At 39.0% G+C, this 18,315-nt stretch overlaps 1 protein-coding gene across 1 annotated transcript in view; it reads left to right on the top strand.

Annotated features, from left to right (window-relative positions):
* Nucleotides 1-401: 401 nt before the first annotated feature.
* LOC122559395 (CD82 antigen-like) overlaps nucleotides 402-18,315 on the top strand; it is a 36,661-nt gene continuing 18,747 nt past the window's right edge. The window contains exons 1-4 of the mRNA XM_043708842.1: nucleotides 402-569; nucleotides 7,696-7,801; nucleotides 13,383-13,455; nucleotides 14,818-14,948. Of these exons, the coding sequence (XP_043564777.1) occupies nucleotides 7,736-7,801; nucleotides 13,383-13,455; nucleotides 14,818-14,948 (270 nt within the window). The 5' untranslated portion in view covers nucleotides 402-569; nucleotides 7,696-7,735. The remainder of the gene's footprint in view (nucleotides 570-7,695; nucleotides 7,802-13,382; nucleotides 13,456-14,817; nucleotides 14,949-18,315) is intronic.

The raw sequence follows: 18,315 nt of genomic DNA, 5'->3' as shown, positions 1-18,315 counted from the left end.
AACTTGAAATCGTGCATTGGTGATGACCATTGATTAATTACACAATTGTAATCTTTGCAACCTTAGAATTGCATGGTTAAAGAAAAGACATCCCAGACTGTATTCCCTTTAGATTACAAGTAAGTGGTTGGAACTCAAGTTGAGTATATCATGCATTAATTTAGCTACTACTATTATTTTGTCAATTTGGTGAGGTTAATTTAAGTCAGAAAATCCATTCTTTCTGTCCTCTATGTGGCCACCTGTATTGTTTAGTTTTGTCACTGCCACTTTGCAAGTCATGGAATTTATGTATTCATGAGCATGGTTAAAGATGTAATAAAAGTTAATCAATAATGGATTAACTTATTTGAATTTATATTCAAAGAACCAGCTTGCACTTTGGATGCTTGCTGCTGAAGGATATTTATTATTTTCTCTTCAGGCCATTGAAAAGGAACTGGTACTTCAAACCGAGGCACATAAATGATATGGGAGAGCCAGTAACAAACTATTCATACAATCTTCCAAATATAAACATATTGGTTTCTGTTAACAGCAACAAATCAACATTAACTGAAGAGTTCTTGGTAAGTAAATTTCATTTTTTTAAATAGTATATCTTCAAAGGAAAACTAAGTTTGAGAAAAGCATAACAAAAGCTGTAAATATTATATTGAACATCAATAGTCAGTTATTTTGCTGTAATGAAATACATATATTGACCTTCAGTGTAAAACTTATGTGATAATTTTGAGTTTGAAGGCAATTGTACCATACTTTAAAAAAAGGAATTTTGTTTATAATTTGAACAAGTTTCTGAAAACAACATGCATAAAATGTACGTTTAAAAAATCAATTTTATTTTCAGATATAAAACAGTAGTAGAATTCAATACAGCTTTTACATGTGTCTAAACATAGGAATATTAATAAACAATTTAACCGTAAACTTACTGAAATCCAAAACAGAAACTATACGTGAAATAGGTTTGATTTTCATGAAAGTGTTACATACTATAGATTTGAGGATACTAGAAACTAATTAATGTACAAATATCATCAGAAGCAGCTATCTGCTGTCATATTGGTATAATAGGGAAATTCAATTCAAATCCTAATATTTAGATTTATATTAAGTTGAAGGATGAATTTGACCAAAAGTTATACAAAAGAACAAAAATCAAGAATCAAAGGCAACAAGAGAATAAAAACTGAAAAGATTGCTGGAATTATAATGTGATACTTTATAAAGTTGAAAACCTCAGCATTGAACTTTGAAATTCTTTTGTACTTCCTCTTTCCTTAACTATGACTCAACCCATTAGTTCAATAAAATAGTTTATTAAATTTTCTTAACCTCTTTATTGCTGGAAGTGGCCAGGAACCTTCTTGGAACTGCACCTATTTACATTTCCCTCATCAGATTTCTGCCCCACTTGCAACAAAGTTACAACATTGCAGCTCTGTGGAAATTCCTAGACCATGTGCTTATGTAACATGTATTACCAATGTGATATCTGCACACACGAAATGTTATATCCTGTTGTAACATTTTGAGTAATGTTTATCAGTTTTCCCTCCACATATATAATGTAAACTTAAAAACTGCTAATACTTTTCTACCAGTACTGAAATAAAAACAAAAAAGAATTGCTAGAAATACGCAGTGGATCTGACAGCATCCATGAAGAAAGGAACAGAATTTAATGGGCTGTTCCACCTTTGGGGCTGAAAGCCTACACTGACCAAATGCTGATGTGTGTCAAAATACAGGGGGCAGCACCTTGCAGAAAGTAACTGATGTAAAGGTTGCCACTGGGACAGCCACCCCACCTCCTAAAGTCACTGATCCAAACATCAGTGTCAATATTACAGGTCGACACTGCTGAGGCTGAAGCAATTAAGTAGGGAGCACATCAATACCCATGAGTCCTCAAAGAAAAAGCCAAGGTCAAGTAGGCAGACCCCAGCAATTGGGATGGGTGTCAAACATGTTGCTACATTGACTGTCAATGAGTGGCCAGGCCATTAAGGTTCCCACAATGCTAAACTGTGATGGCAGCAGTCCAAGATTGGACTCCCTTCCTAATCCCTTCCCCCACCATAGTATTAGTTCTCTTACCACTCTGCAAATCACCACAGGGCTAGGAAAAATCAGCTCATTGTTTTAGGTTTGTAAATTTTTGGCAAAGTATGAAATTTATTGGCTTTGAACACGTGAAAGTGGGAGGATCAAAAACAGATCAAACGGGAAGGTTGCAGTTAGGTGGAGGGCCAGAGAGATTATGTGACAAATGTTTCATGAAGAAAGGAAACGTGGAGTGGAAATGGGACAAAATAAACAAGAGGTTTGCAGAAGTGCCCCTTTAATGGTCCACCGGTCATTTAATTTGTTTAAATCATTCATTTATATTCAATTCAATTTTCAAAAGAGAATGAAGAAACTTGAAGACGGAGAACCTGAGCTGTTTGGTGGGCTCATGAGCTTCTTTCTGCACTGAAACAAAATCCTTGGGGAAAAGAAAATGGTTTCTATTGCCACCAACATTTTGTTCAGAAGTGATTTTTTTTGGCCAAACTCTGACTCACACTTCCAAGTATTTCCTTTCTTCAATGGGAAGATGCTTTATCTCAAACGTCATGTTTAGCCATTCAAGTATTTAATTTGGGGACTGCCAATATTGTTTTCACAGGTTACCTGTTTTCACTATCACCCTTTAAGGAGCAGCTCCTATATCTCACGACCACACCAGGTCTCTTCCATTCCCAGATCCATTATCCATTTAATCCCACCTCCCCTCATCATAATGTAAAGAATTTAGAGGGGCAGATTTCTTGAAATGCATTCAGGAGACATTTTTTATGGCAACATGTAGATGGTCCAAGATTGGATGGTACAGTGCTGAACCTAAATCTTGGAATGACGTGGGACAGGTGTTCAAAACAACATTGGAGTAGCATTTTAGTGATAGCAACCACAACAACAACATCACAACTGCAGAAAAGGAGGTTGTTGAGTAGGGTTTGTATACTGACTCAGTATAATTGGAAGTCACCAACAGGAAAGGATCAGTGACTTTATTGGGTGTTTTCTATAGACCTTCAATAGCAGCAGAGAGATGGGAGAACAGATCTTGGAAAGGTACAGATGTAACAGAGTTGTTGATTATGGGTGACTTCAACTTCCCCAGTATTGATTGAAACCTCCTTCATGCAGATGGTCTGGATGGAGGCGATTTTGTCAGCTGTGTCCATGAAGGATTCCTGACTCAATATGTAGAAACGCTGACTAGCGGGGAGACCATATTAAATTTGGTGTTCGGCAACGAGCCAGGCCAGGTGTCAGATCTCTCGGTGGGAGAACATTTCGGTAACAGTGACCACAACTGCCTCATTTTTACCACAGCCATAGAGAGGGACAGCAACAGACAGTATGGGAAGGTATAATTGAGGGAAGGGAAATTTTATCAGTATTAGATAGGAGCTCTGGAGTAAAAATTGGGAACAAGTGATCTACAGGAAAGGCATGTGGAAGCTGTTTAAACAGCACTTGTTGTGAGTGTTGGATAACTTTGTCCCACTGAGATAGGCAAGGAATGGTAAGGTAAAGGAGCCTTGGATGATAAGAGAAGAGGAGCTTCTCATCAAGAGGAAGAAGGAAAATTACTTAAGGTTGAGGAAGCAAGGATCTGGCAAAGCTTTAGAGGATTACAGGGTAGCTAGGAAAGAGCTCAAAAATGGACTAAGGAGAACTAGGAGGGGACACAAAAAAGCCTTGGTGGGAAGGATTAGGGAAAACCCAAAAGTGCTCTACACTTACGTAAGGAATAAGGGAATGTCCAGAGGGCCAATAAGGGATAGTGGAGTCTGGAGAAGTAGGGGAGACCCTAAATGAGTCTTTTCCTTCAGTATTCACTCGAGAGAGGGACCTTGTTGATAGTGAGAACACTGTGGACCAGGTTAATAGGCTTGAGGAGATTAATATTAAGAAAGTGAATGTGCTGGAAATTCTGGGAAGCATCAACATAGATAAGTCCCCAGGGCCAGACTAGATATCTCCAAAGTTACCACCGGAAGCAAGGAAGGAGATTGCTGTGCCTCTGGCGATGATCTTTGCATCCTCACTCTCCACGGGAATAGTACTGGACGATTGGAGGGAGGCAAAAGTTGTTCCTCTGTTCAAGAAAGGGAATAGGGAAATCTCTGGGAATTACAGACCAGTCAGTCTTACGTCTATGGTAAGCAAAGTACTGGAAAGGATTCTGAGAGATAGGATTTATGACTATTTGGAAAACACAGTCTGATTAAAAGTAGTCAGCATGGCTTTGTGAGGGGCAGATCATGCCTCACAAGCCTTATTGAATTCTTTGAGGTGATGAATGTTAAGCAGTGGATGTGGTGTATATGGATTTCAGTAAGGCATTTGATAAGGTTCCCTACAGTAACCTCATTCAGAAAGTTAGGAGGTATGGGATACAGGGAAATTTGGCTGTCTGGATATAGAATTGGCTGGCCGAAAGAAGTCAGCGAGTGGCAGTGGATGGAAAGTATTCCGCCTGGAGGTCAGTGACCATTGGTGTCGTTTTGTAGTTTTTATAAATGACTTGGATGAAGGAGTAGAATGGTGGATTAGTAAGGTTGCCAATGACACAAAGGTCGGTGATGTTGTAGATAGTGTTGAGGGCTACAACAGGACATTGACAGGATGCAGAGCTGCGAAGTGGCAGATGGAGTTCAACCCAGATAAATGTGAAGTGATTCATTTTGAAAGGTTGAATTTTAATGCTGAATACAGGGTTAAAGACAGGATTCTTGACATTGCGGAGGAACAGCGGGATCTGGGGGTCCACATACGTAGATCCCTCAAAGTTGCCACCCAGGTTGATAGGGCTGTTAAGAAGATTTACTGTGTTTTGGCTTTCATTAAAAGGGGGATTGAGCTTAAGAGCTGCTAGGTTTTGCTGCAGCTCTCTAAAACCCTGGTTGGATCACACTTGGGATTTCCCACCACCTATGTTATGCTCACTGGTTTCTAGTTCCCTGGTTTATTTCTACAACCCATCTTGTGCAGTCGCTTTCCTCCAGTCCTCTGGCACCTCCCTATGGCAAGAGAGGTTTTAAATATTTGGTCAGGTCCTCTGTAATTTCCTCAATTGTCACACAAACTAGTGGAGTTGTGGATACTGGAGAAGGATATCAAAGTATGCAACAGGATATAGATCAGCTGCAAAGTTAGTGGAGAAATTGCAAATGGAGTTTAATTTGGACAAGTGTGAAGTAATGCATTTTGGGAAGTCAAATGCAAGAGAAAAGTATACAGTAAGTGGCTAGACTCTTAGGAACATTGATATTCAGAGGGATCTTGGAGTCCATAGCTCCTTAAAAGTAGCAACACAAGTGGGCAAGGTAGTAAAGAACACATAGCATGTTTATCTTTATCGGTTCGGGCATTGAGTGTAAAAGTTGCAACTGTATAAGACTTTGTCAAGCCACATTTGGAGTATTGTGTGTAATTCTGGTCTCTGCACTAAAGAAAAGGTGTATGGACTTTGGAGAGGTTGCAAAAGAGATTTATCAGGATATTATTTGGATTAGAGTATTTTACCTCTAAGGAAAAGTTGGGTAAACTTGGATTGTTTCCACTGGAACGTTGGAGGCTGAGGAGCGACCTAATAGAAGCCTTTAGAACTATGAGGGGCATGGATAAGTTGGATAGTTGCAGTTTCTTTCCCAGGTTAGAAATGTCAAATACTAGGAAGAATAGTTTTAAGTTGAGAAGGGAAAAATTTAAAGAAGATTGTGTGAGGAAAACATTTACACAGAGGCTAGTAGGTGCCTGGAATGCAATGCAAGGGGAGATGGTAGAAGCAGAGATGGTGGAAAAATTTAAGAGACATTTAGATATACTCATGACCAGGCAAAGAATAGAGGGATATAGACCATGTGCAGGCACATGGGAATAGTTTGGAATAATATCATGATTGGCACGTAGTGAGCTGAAGGACCTGTTCCTGCCTTGTACTGTTCTATGTTCTATGTCTCCCACAACAGCCTGGAATACAATTCATCCAAACGTGGGATGTGTCCACTTTTACATCTGCCAAAAGTTTCAGTACCTCCTCACTTCTTATATCAATCTGTTCAAGAACAGTCTTGCATCCTCATTCCCCCGAGTAAAGACAGATCTGAAGTAATCATGTAACACTCTACAAATGTTTTCTTTTCAGTCTTCATGGTTTCACGTACAGATTGCTCCATTGATCCCTAATAGGCCCTTACACTTTCCATGATTATTCCCTTGCCTTTGATATATTTGTATAATGTCTTAAGATTCTCCCTAATCTTGCCTGCAAACATTTTCACATGTCTCCTCTTTGTTCCCCTAATTACTTTCTTGAGTTCTCCTCTGCACTTCCTACACTCCTTTAGGGTCTCTAGTTATTTTGTTCCCTTTGTACCTGTTATACATCTCTCTTTTCCTTTTTATCCAGTTTAGAATATCCTGGATATCCATGGTCCTCAGGGCTTGTTAATTCTATATTTCATCCAAATAGAACATGTTGGTCTGTACTCTCCCAGTACAGAGAGATCTTGGGATGTTTGTCCACAGATACTTGAAGGTGGCAAGATAGGTTAATGGGGTAGCTAAAAAAGCATACAGGACACTTGCCTTTATCAGGCAGGATGTAATATTTCAGAGTGGGGTAGTCATATTGGATCTGTGCAGCACTTTGATTAGGCCTTGGCTGGAATACTGTGCACAATTATACAAAGGATATGTTTGCACTAGAGGGGATTCAAAGGAGATTCACCAGGATGCTGCCTGGGATGGAGATTTCAGCTATGAAGACAGGCTGTATTAGCTTGGGTTTATTTCTTTGGAGCTGGTAAGATTGAGAGAGGAACTTAAAGAAAGTGTATAGATTATGAGGGGCATGGACAAGATGAATAGAAAGTAGCTGTTCCCCTTAGTAAAAGGGTCATTGGCAAAGGGGCATATTTTAATGTGAAATACAGGAGATTTAGAGGGGATTTAAGGAAAAACCTTTTCACTGAGGATGGTAGGGATCTGGAATACACTGTCTGGGAGGGAGTTGAGGTGGGTAATCTCACAACCTTTAAAAGTATAGATGTGAGCTTGAGGTATCATAACATCCAAAGCTGTGAGCCTAGTGCAGGAAAATGGGACTAGTGTAGGTAGTAGTCTATTTTCAGCAGTACAGACTCAATGGGCCGAAAAGCCTCTTCTATACTGTATGACTCAATTATTCTATGAACTTTGCTCACTAACATTTTCCACCACCAACACATGTGAATGATTGCAGCTTGGATTTAAGACTCTCTGTTTTTCTTTCTGTATCGAATTACCTAATCTTGTAATTTAGAAAGAGGTAAAGATGGATCTTTACAGTGAAATGTACAGTTACTTCACTGCTGGTGATATCATTATTAAAAGTATCAGGGCCTACAACTTTAAAATGGAGTTGAATTACTTTATTGTGCTCTCATCCAATTATTCACTTTCCTCTCACCCTAACTTAACCTAAAATCAAAGGACTTGTATTATTTAAGGATATGGAGACATGAGAAACAAAAGTACAGTCATGGTACAAATCAAACGTGCTTTAGTTGAAAGGAATATCAGGCTTAAAGGGCTAATGTGTATGTTATAATGGTCTTACATTGCTTTGTTCCTATATCTGCTTACTTACAGGGACATTTTGAAAACCAGTGAAATATAAAAAGCAAGGAAAATGAAAAATGATGTGAAGATAAAAATCCTCAAATACCTCTTGAACATTTTTAATGGAATCTTTCTTGTAAGTATACTGTTTGTGGACATTCACAGCTTCAGAAGAGATATGAGGCAATATCGATACATCGATATTCTCGCATTCTCTTGCTATATCTTACCAAACCTACTGAATTAATACCGACCCTGCCTTGATGGTGTCTTTTATGTCTGATTCTGACCCCATCTTACTGACACACCTTTCCCAGAAGAATGCGCCACTAACAGACATCCCAGAATTTATTGGCATCCCTTGTGCCTGTGCCATCATTAAACATCTGTTATGTACCCCAGCCAAGTGCATTCAGTCTGGAGCTCCCCTCCATTGTTCCTGACATTTGCTCCAGACAAACAGATAGGCGGAGGTTGGTACCCTGCTGAAAGGCAAGGTGAGGCAATACACAGCAGGATGCTGTCAGTATCCAGATGGGCTCCAAGTGAGTGTGCACTACGAGAGCAAGTGAAAACCCTGGAGATGCAGCCTAATACAGTCCATGAGCTGAGTACATGTCCCTCAGCACAGAGTATCCTGACAGTGGTGTTACAAATGACCGTTGCCAGTGCATTCCAAGGTGCAGAAGTTCACTGAAGTGCAGAAACATCCTGTAAGTGGATCAGAGATATGCCATGAGAGTTGTTACAGGCTGTCATATTTTAATGCTAAAGTCAATGGGCATGGGGTGCATATGATCAGTGTCCATAGAGCGAGTCCTGAGATGTTGGTGCCTATTTCGTTTGTAACATACAAACTGTAAAACTACAAAAAAAAAAGCAATAAAGTGGCACCCTTAACAAATATGCCCTAATCTTTTACATTTACAAGAACATCAGATCCTCTGATTACCCAGATCTTCATATTTTCCATAATTTAAAAATATTCTGCTTTTCTACTTTTCACTTCACAACTTATATTCCAACTGCCATACTCTTGCATCCCGATGCAATGTCTTTGTGTTCGTTTCACCACAAACTCATTAGCTTATAGTGTCTACTTTTGCTCATTCCTCACCATTTTAATATCTGGACCAATTCTTCCTCAAACTTTTGATCTTAGAGAGGCAGTTTGGTGGTGGTCAGCCAGGTTATATTCTTCACCATTGTTATGGACCAGACCAAATTCCCTCAACATATATTAAGAAGATAGTCTAGAGCCGAAGTGTTTTCTTATTTTAAACGTAAGTGTTTGAGATTATGTGCGACCCACAATACCTCCTTTCTATACTTCATTAGTAATACAACTTGATAATCTTTTGCCCACTTCTCATCCACCTGAATATGTTATGTTCTCTATTTCCTCATCAAGATTTAATTTTTAAATAGTAAAATACTGGGGTACACTCAGATTCTTCTTCTGTTTTTCCTTTAGCTTTTCCTCTTTCTGGTGGAATTCAGCTAATTTCTCTGAACTAAAAATATCCAGTTTATCCTTCACCTGTTCTTATTTTTTTCTCAATTTTTGAGCAAACATCGTTTCTGATAATTGAATTATCTTTAATCCTTGATTTCTCCTCCTATTTCATCCCATGGCTTTGAGACCTTGTTACCTCACAGTCAGGAAAAATCCCAGGATATGCTTCCTGTAACACCTAAGTTGCCTGATTTTCCAGCCAAGTCAGAGCAGGGCGATGGGAAAGTGGAATGGATGTTAGGCCCATTACATTCATGTCAGGGCAGGGTCATGGAAAGGTCTTGTGGATGTATAGTTTGTGGGGCTGCGTGTTGAGTTCAGTGCAGTCAGGGCCGGCTGTGGAAAGTTGGGTGGGTATTAGGTCCAGTGCTGTCAGAGTTGGACCTTGGGAAGGTGGGATGTGTTTCAGTCCATTGGGTGATGGATTCATGAGGATCATGTGTGGGGGAGGTCAGTGTCGAATCAGTGCTTTCTTTAACACTTATCCAGGATATGTGACTAGGGAAGGTTTAGAGGGATAAGGGCCAAGTGCAAGCAAATGGGATTGTTCAGTGTATCTATAACTCCCTTAGTCCCACCACCACTTCCCCACTTTCACCAGAATCTCACCTTAGATAATGAAACATTGTAGTCCTCACCATGAATTCCATGTAGTACCATCTTTTCTGGCAATAGTCCTTCTAAATTATATATTTCCTCATTTCTCACCATCATAGATTCACTTGCTCCCATATCTCTTAAAAATGTAATTTCTTCATCTACTCCTCCTGACATATATGATTAATCCTTAGCCATGCAAGTAAATTCTTTAAAGAGATCTGGCATTTACTTCTCAACCAAGATTGTACATTCGTTTGCAGCTTTTCAGTTTCCACTATGCTTTCCTTTAACACTTTAACAAATCTCACTGGCTTATTTTGTTTTCCCAAATCCATCTTCCCAGTGCTTTTTCTAACCCAGCAACACTGCAAGTTCATGTGGCCCACTTTATTAGTGAAAACACCTGAGCTTTTTTACTTCTCTTTTCCCTGCATCAGTTTCCTTTTTGTCCTGTGGAAAACTATCTTTCCTCTCTTCAACGAGTTCACCTTTTCTCTTACCACCTGAGGATTTCTCTTTGTCCTAATTTCTACCCCTCACAAATTTAAATTGATGTTCGAAGCCAAACATTGATTTATGAACCAACTCATAATCATCTGCCATTTCTCTGTTAATCTTGCCATCTTAACTCTCTGCTCTTCCACATGAACTATCATTACTTCAGGAAGTGAATTTTTGAACTCCTCCAAAATAATTGTCTCTCGAAGACCAACATATGTTTGATCTATTTTCAATGCCCTTATCCACCTATCAAAATTAGTTTGTTTGATCCTTTCAAAACTCAATATTCTTTTAACAAGGTTCTCTCCATAGATTGCTAAAAGTTGTTTTGGCTTCAGGCACTAGCTCATACGGAGTTAAGATGGCATTTTCCATCTCATTACACTCTCCAGATACCTCCTCTGATAGAGATGCAAATACCTCATTAATGCAAATACCTCACTAGTTCTATCTACCCACTTTGTTTGGATCAGTAATTCCCACAGGATTACAGGCCATATCATTTGTTTAGCCACTTTCTCAAATAAAATGAAAAAGGCTTCTACATCCTTCTCGTTGAACTTTGGCCTTTGGCTATGATAGGATTGCTTTCCGTCACTATCCTCAATCACTACTCCAACCTTTCAGCTCAACTTCAGTCTTTTTAAATTGACTTGGAGTTTTCAGTTCCAACCTCTCAAGTTCAGAGAGTCTCTCTTTCTCCCTTCCTTCTGGGAGCCATCCTTTCCTTTTCTTTTTCCTCTACTTTTAATTGCAATTTAATTTTTTATTTCCCTTTCTCTTTCTTTTTGTTCTGCCAAGGCTATTGTTTCTTTTTTTCCTTTTCCCCTCACCATTGCATCTAATTCAAGCTGCTTCATTTGCAATTGAAGTTTAGCAATCTCCAATGATTCTGATTGCATTCCTGGCATATTGTAAATGCAGAGCTATTGCTGCAATTATTTCCCCTTCCCTCACAGACACAGGCAACCACAACCTCAACTTGTCTGTCAATTCCAAAAGCTGTGCCTTGCTCACTTTCTCTGTAAGAACTGAAGTAACATCTTCCACCCCCAGGAAACTCTTAGAAAGTGAAAGAGCCATTTACACAAGGCATACCCTGTTTAAACTATCTGAATTCAACACCCAAAATACAAAACATCATTACTCACTACTGGCTGCCTTTGAGTCCAAAATCCTAAACTCATCCTGGAATTAAAGATTTTGATTCTGAAAAGAGCCCCAATGTATAATGGACCAGTCCAAACCTTCTCGACATATTTTACGAAGATAGTCTAGATTGTAACATGTTTTTAATGTAAAGGCAAGTATAAGTGTTGTGTTCCAAATGCAATTAGATTGGTCAAACTACTTGACAGTAAGTAAAACACACTTTATTTTTAGTCTACAGTTAAAATATAGACAAAATAAAACAAAAAGAAAATAATTGACTTAACTGTAACTCTATTGAATTGCTTAATAAATTAATAGATATATTAACTACTAACTAACTGTTCCATTATAGTAACAGCCCATAAACACACCCTTAGCAAAGGAAAATTCTGCAAAGTAGATTGTCTCATATGCAATTCTAGCAGTAGGAAGAGAACTCCAAATTTTAGCTCTAACAGAGGAATAAAAGTGTTGCATCCAGCTTCATGACCCCAGCAAGAACAGAAAGCTAAAATTAAAAATCCTAGTTCTTTGAGACCTTGACCCCACCCATTCAGGCTGCTTCTATTGTTCCAACTTTGAAAAAAAGCCCCCAGCCTCACAAGCTGTTATTTTATTGGCTTTGAATAGACTGCTCAGTATCTCTGTCTCAACCTTCATAAAAAAGGACAAAATACATCTTTTAAAGTCATAGCATCTCAGTGGCTTCTCAATTTGTCAGGCTTACTAACTTAGAATTTCCACAGTCATATTGAAAACTTTATCAAAGTTCCACATGAATCTTGGCCAACGTCCAATGCTTGGGTATTTCCCAAGACTCAGTGAGCGCTTAAATATATTTGCCAAGTTCTTTGTCCTATCATTAACTCTTCAATGATCTTGCGATGTATTACAAAATTGCATCTTATTGCTTATCTGTTTTCAGCAGCTTATGTTTTACATGGTTTTCAATATTTTTAATTTAATTTATACATTTTCTTTTTGTCACAATATATCAACATGTTTTAAGGATCTAGCACCATACATTTGGAAATTGAATGTACTGATTTTTTTTGTGATCAGTGTGCCAGCTGTGCCTTTTTGAACTGGTACAAGCACAACAAAAAAACCTTTCTTTCTAGTGTCCTTTATGAATTTCAGTTTATTTAATAAACTTCCACTCTTCGTCTCAGTAGCCCTTGTTAACTGCCTTCATGAACTTGATTTATTTAATTTCTGTACACTCTACATTGTGTAAAATTCCTTTTGCATTTGCTTTATGCTTTTATTTATGTTCTGAGTCGTTTTGACATTAATAGATATTATCTAATGGTTCCAAAAGTGGCATGGATTTCATCTGGATCCTTCATGTCTCCAAACATAAACCATTTCAGCCTATAATTTCAAAACAAATATTTTATAGCTTCTCCTGCTTGATAAAAAAGTGCTCTTCTGAAGTCCATTGCTTGATTTATAATATTCTTGTTGATAATCCTCATCATCATGTCAAATAAAATATTAAGATTACTTATGCTTAAATGTTCCTTCACTTCCTATTTAATGACCATTTCCAATGCATTAATAAATTCCAATCTCATGAATCATTATGCTTTGTGCTCTGGTTGCCAGGATACATCAAACCGTAATACTAGACTACCTAAGTAAATATGGTTGATCCTCTGCTTTAAATGCTTCTATTTCCCAGCTTGTTCGGAGAAAAATAATTCATCTATTTTTGTTCTTGTAGGAGAAGGAAAAAAATGAAAACAAAAGAGTAAAGGAGATGTCGTGTCTATTTCTTTTTTTAAAAAAGTGTCTTTGAGCTTCTTATGTTCATTTGAGTGAAAAGAGTAAAGACAATTTTACAGACAAGTGCAACTAAGTCATTCTATAGACCTCCACAAAATAAATCACAAAGCTTCTCCTGATATTTTTGCTTTGACATGTTCCACTGTATACCTTTTTCCAGATTATTGGAGCAATCATTTTTGGATGTGGCATTTGGATCTTATGGGATGAGAACAGCTTTATTGGCACACTATGTGAGTACTTTTTGTAACTGTACATACGACACTGGAGAAAATTAATTTACAGATGAGAGAAAATTAGAAGAGATAAAGCCTTTAACAGCTTCTTGTTTGACAGTAGCAATATTTATACTAAAACAATTGACTGCAATTAAGTGTAAGATATTTACCCATACTTCAATTATAGTTTAGTTTATTGCTATATTCATGAAAAATTACAAACAGGAAAAGGTGAAATACCATGGACCCAAAGACGTTATGTTCTCGATCTCAACATTCCAAAATATATGCTGTCAATAATAAAACAAAATGATATATGGACATGAAGTAACATCCATCATAGATCTGTATTAACAACATTAGCATAATTCTGAGTTTATATGAAAGTCACTGGAAAAGAAATGACCATTAGGTTTCATTTTCTTCTATGATCTCACCTGAAATTGGATGAGATCAAAGTGGAGACGTTCAGGGAAGGTGGCCAAAATGGAACTACCCAAGTAGTTGAAAGTAAAAGCAAAACGTCTGAGCTGTCAGATCACTGTCATGTGGAAGAGAATCCCAAAAGAATTTGCATCCCACACATGTGGCATTAAAGGACTGACAAGTTAAATAATGCATTGAGTAGAAAAGATAAATGCATAAGTTATAAAACATATACTGCCAATGTTTTACTGTTTGGCTTTTACTCATTGGGTTTAATGTTATTAAAAATACAGAGATTTGTCTGTTTATCTGTTTGGAAGCATATTTTATTGTTGCTCCACTCACAACATTGAAATAATGTATTTACTCCTCAACTCACAACAAATCTACATGAATGTACTCCAACAATGTTGGATCAGCACAAAAAAAATCTAATGCAAATATAAAAAAGAATAGAAGAGGACTACTTCTACATTGTAATTACGCACCATTCCAACAGTATTTTTAAATATGATTTTGTGACAAGCAGCAACCTGATAAGCAGCAACTACTAAATAAAACCAAAGTAAAAAATATGAAGAGTACTACTCCAAAAAGTACTGTATATTTCTGACTGTAGTATGTAGCTAAGTAATAATTGCTGATCAAGTAGTCCTTTCTGTTCATGTTATTAAACAGTTAGTATGATTATATTAGAAATTTCTGAGCTGACAACAGTCAATGATGTTGTTTGCTGAAAATTTATCTATGTATTTGTTTTACTACTCTAACATTCTAATATGAATGTTAACTTTTAAAAAATCAGAGTTTAAAAGTCTAGTTTGTTTGAAACTTGTCAATAATAGTTTATAATAATGGTTGAAGTTTTATTTCACTAGATATTTGATACAATTTGAACAATGCAGAAACATATTCTGAGTTTCTGCATTTATTGTTTTCTCAACTGTTCAGTGCCTGCAGACCATCAAGATATCCTAAGCATGAGTGCTTACTGTTTCCTTGCCATTGGTAATACTGTTGCCATTGCGTGTTTGGTGGGATGTATAGGAAGTATAAAAGAAGTGAAATGCATGTTTATTCCGGTAAGTCCAATATACTTCAAAACATCCTGGCATTAATGCAAAAAACATTTCTGTAGAACCTCTTTTTCACAATAACATGTACATGTTGGTATTGTAAAGACATTATAACCTGATTTTCTACTCCTGACTTGGGAACACCAAGTCAGGGCAATGCACAACTGGTCAAATCGATTTAGGAAGGAATGTCCTGAAGCTTTGGGTTTTTGCTTAATGGCAGGATTTCTGGGAACACAAACGAATAGCACAAAGTTTAGACCAGTTCCTACCTGATCTAATCTACACAAGGTGTCTTTTCCATCACACACAATGGAGGCAGCTGTGGTTTTATGTGGGCATATTTACACATGGATCACGGATATAAAATATGGAACCCATTACCATTCAGCTCCCCTTGTTTTCCAATCCCCATTTTCCACCTCATGAAACATGCTGGGAGCAGGCCTTCTAGAGTTCAGCCTCTGACACAATCTTCAAGCTGAAAACAAGGCTCCTGGCCTTAAGATAATTCAGCCCTATGCTTGGAGATGACAGTGCTATCCCACATTGTGGAGATAGACATGTCCTAGTACTCTGCAATTTTCATGAAAACAAGCAGGTTTTTAAGGACCTGTGGATCACAGCAACTCAGTGGTGTTCTGAAGCATGGTTTGGATGAGGAGTCTATAGTTAGCAAGTTTTGAGAAGATTTGTAGCTCAGGTTGAGGTTCTGGATGCATGTTTGCTTGCTGAGGTGGAAGGTTCATTTTCAGATGTTTCGTCACCATACTATGTAACATCTTCAGTGAGCCTCCGGACGAAGCACTGCTTGTGTTTCCTGTTTTCTATTTATATGTTATAACCCAAGGAAACCCAAACATATAAATAGAAAGCAGGAAACACCCAAACATATAAATAAAAAGCAGGAAACATAAGCAGTGCTTCATCTGGAGGCTCACTGAGGATGTTACCTAGTATGATGATGAAACATCTGAAAATGAACCTTCCAGCTGAGCGAGCAAACATACATCCAGGAAACTATAATGATTGTAATGAGGTCAGCCAGGTGGACCTCAAAGATTATGAGTTCCATGATTGGGGCTGTTAATCTGGTCCAGTAAGGGAGCTCTAGCTGACAGATATAAGGAGGTGCATCCAGGGTTCAGTTCACTCTTACAACTGGCTTTGTGGAAGCCAGACCAGTGTCAAATACTATGCAATGTCAATGAAGGGTGACTTTGTGACTGGATACCAACCTCCATGGAGTTGTTTCAGTGGTGATGAGAGAAAAAAATATGCTTCTGAAGAAATTTACCTGTAACAGTCATCTTTGAGTTAGGGTAAATATTTCTGGCATTGTGCCATTTTTTTATGAAACATGACTCATTCAATCCTGCTGTTGAAGATTGGGCTCAATATGGAAAGAATGCATTATTTTTTTCCAGGCAAATGACATTGGGGCAGATGAAAAACAACAAATAATTCTCCTAACAGCTTGTGAACCTGCAGATATTTTGGTTATTAGAAGCCTAAGATTTCCTGCGGAGCCAGATACTGAATGAAAGGGATTTGGTTAGGGATTATTACAATCCCAAGCATCTTCAAATTCTGAGATGCTATCAGTTTCACTCGGCAGTTCAGGAACCAGGGGAATCCATGTCAGGATTTCTGATGAGGTTAAGATAGAGGCATGTGACTTTGGTTTAACTCCTTAATGAGATGCTGAGAGACAGTTTGATATGTGGGATTAATAATGTAACCAGGCATTACTTGAATTTCAAACAGGCACTATAACTGGCTTTGCCATTGGCAAGTAGAACATATGGGTTACAGGATATATCGATGTAAATGAACACTTTCACCAGGCTGATTAAGTTCAGAGAACACCACTTGAGTGAAGGCAACTGCATAGCTGAACAGAGGGTCTCTCAGTCAGCCCTCAGCAAAACCCAAAACAAGGCCAAGCCTCAGCCAAACGGATAATATTTGCTTCAGGATCCAGGCCAGCCATTGTGGTTGCTGCTAGTATGTGGACTTAAGATAGCAAAAGTGTTCCACTCGGCTTTAATTGAGTTAGAGAACTCATAGGCTGTATCCAGGAGAGTGCACACACTGGATAGTCCATCGAAATCCGGTTTCAAACAGTTAAATTAACATCTAAATCATAACCAATCAAAATAAACATATGATTAAATAATCACCCAGTTCTAATGGAGGTTGTTACCAATGCAGCTTTATTAGTGATTGCAGAGGAGAAAATGAGGTCTGCAGATGCTGGAGATCAGAGTCGAGAGTGTGTTGCTGGAAAAACACAGCAGGTCAGGCAGCATCCAAGGAGCAAGAGAATTGACGTTTCAGGCCGGAGCCCTTTATCAGGAATGAGGCTGAGAGCCTCGGGGGTAGAGAGATAAATGGGAGGAGGGTGTGGGGCTGGGGAGAAGGTAGCTAAGAGAGCAATAGGTGGATGGAGGTGTGGGAAAAAGTGTTAGGTCAGAGAGGAGGGTGGAGCGGATAGGTGAGAAGCAAGATTGACAGATAGGAAAGGTCATGAGGATGGTGCTGAGCTGGAAGGTTGGAACTGGAGTAAGGTGGGGGAAGGGGAAATGAGGAAACTGGTAAAGTTCACATTGATGCCCTGAGGTTGAAGGGTCCCGAATGGAAGATAAGGCGTTCTTCCTCCAGGCGTTGGGTGACGAGGGAGTGACGGTGGAGAAGGCCCAGGACCTGCATGTCCTTGGCCGAGTGGGAGGGGGAGTTGAAATGTTGAGCCACGGGGCGTTGGGGTTGATTGGTGTGGGTGTCCCAGAGATGTTCCCTGAAGCGCTCTGCGAGAAGGTGTCCAGTCTCCCCAATGTAGACGAGACTGCATCGAGAGCAACTGATACAATAAACGACATGTGTAAAAGTGCAGGTGAAACTTTGATGGATGTGGAAGGCTCCTTTGGGACCTTGGATGGTGGTGAGGGAGGAGGTGTGGGCGCAGGTTTTGCAATTCCTGCGGTGGCAGGGGAAGGTGCAAGGAGGGGAGGGTGGATTGTTGGGGGGTGTGGACCTGACCAGGTAGTCACGGAGGGAGTGGTCTTTGCGGAAAGTGGATAGGGTCGGGGAGGGAAATATATCCATGGTGATGAGGTCCGTTTGGAGGTGGTGGAAATGTGGGCGGATGATGTGATTTATGCGGAGGTTGGTGGGTTGGAAGGTGAGGACCACAGGGGTTCTGTCCTTGTTACGGGGTTGGAGGGGTGGGGTTTGAGGGCGGAGGTGCGGGACGTGGATGAGATGCGTTGGAGGGCATCTTCAACAGCTTGGGAGGGGAAATTTCAGTCTTTAAAGAAGGAGGCCATCTGGTGTGTTCTGCGGTGGAACTGGTCCTCCTGGGAGCAGATATGGC

This window comes from Chiloscyllium plagiosum, chromosome 19, assembly GCF_004010195.1.
Source record: "Chiloscyllium plagiosum isolate BGI_BamShark_2017 chromosome 19, ASM401019v2, whole genome shotgun sequence".
Lineage (NCBI taxonomy): Eukaryota > Metazoa > Chordata > Chondrichthyes > Orectolobiformes > Hemiscylliidae > Chiloscyllium > Chiloscyllium plagiosum.
This window is presented reverse-complemented; position numbering and strand designations above follow the sequence as displayed.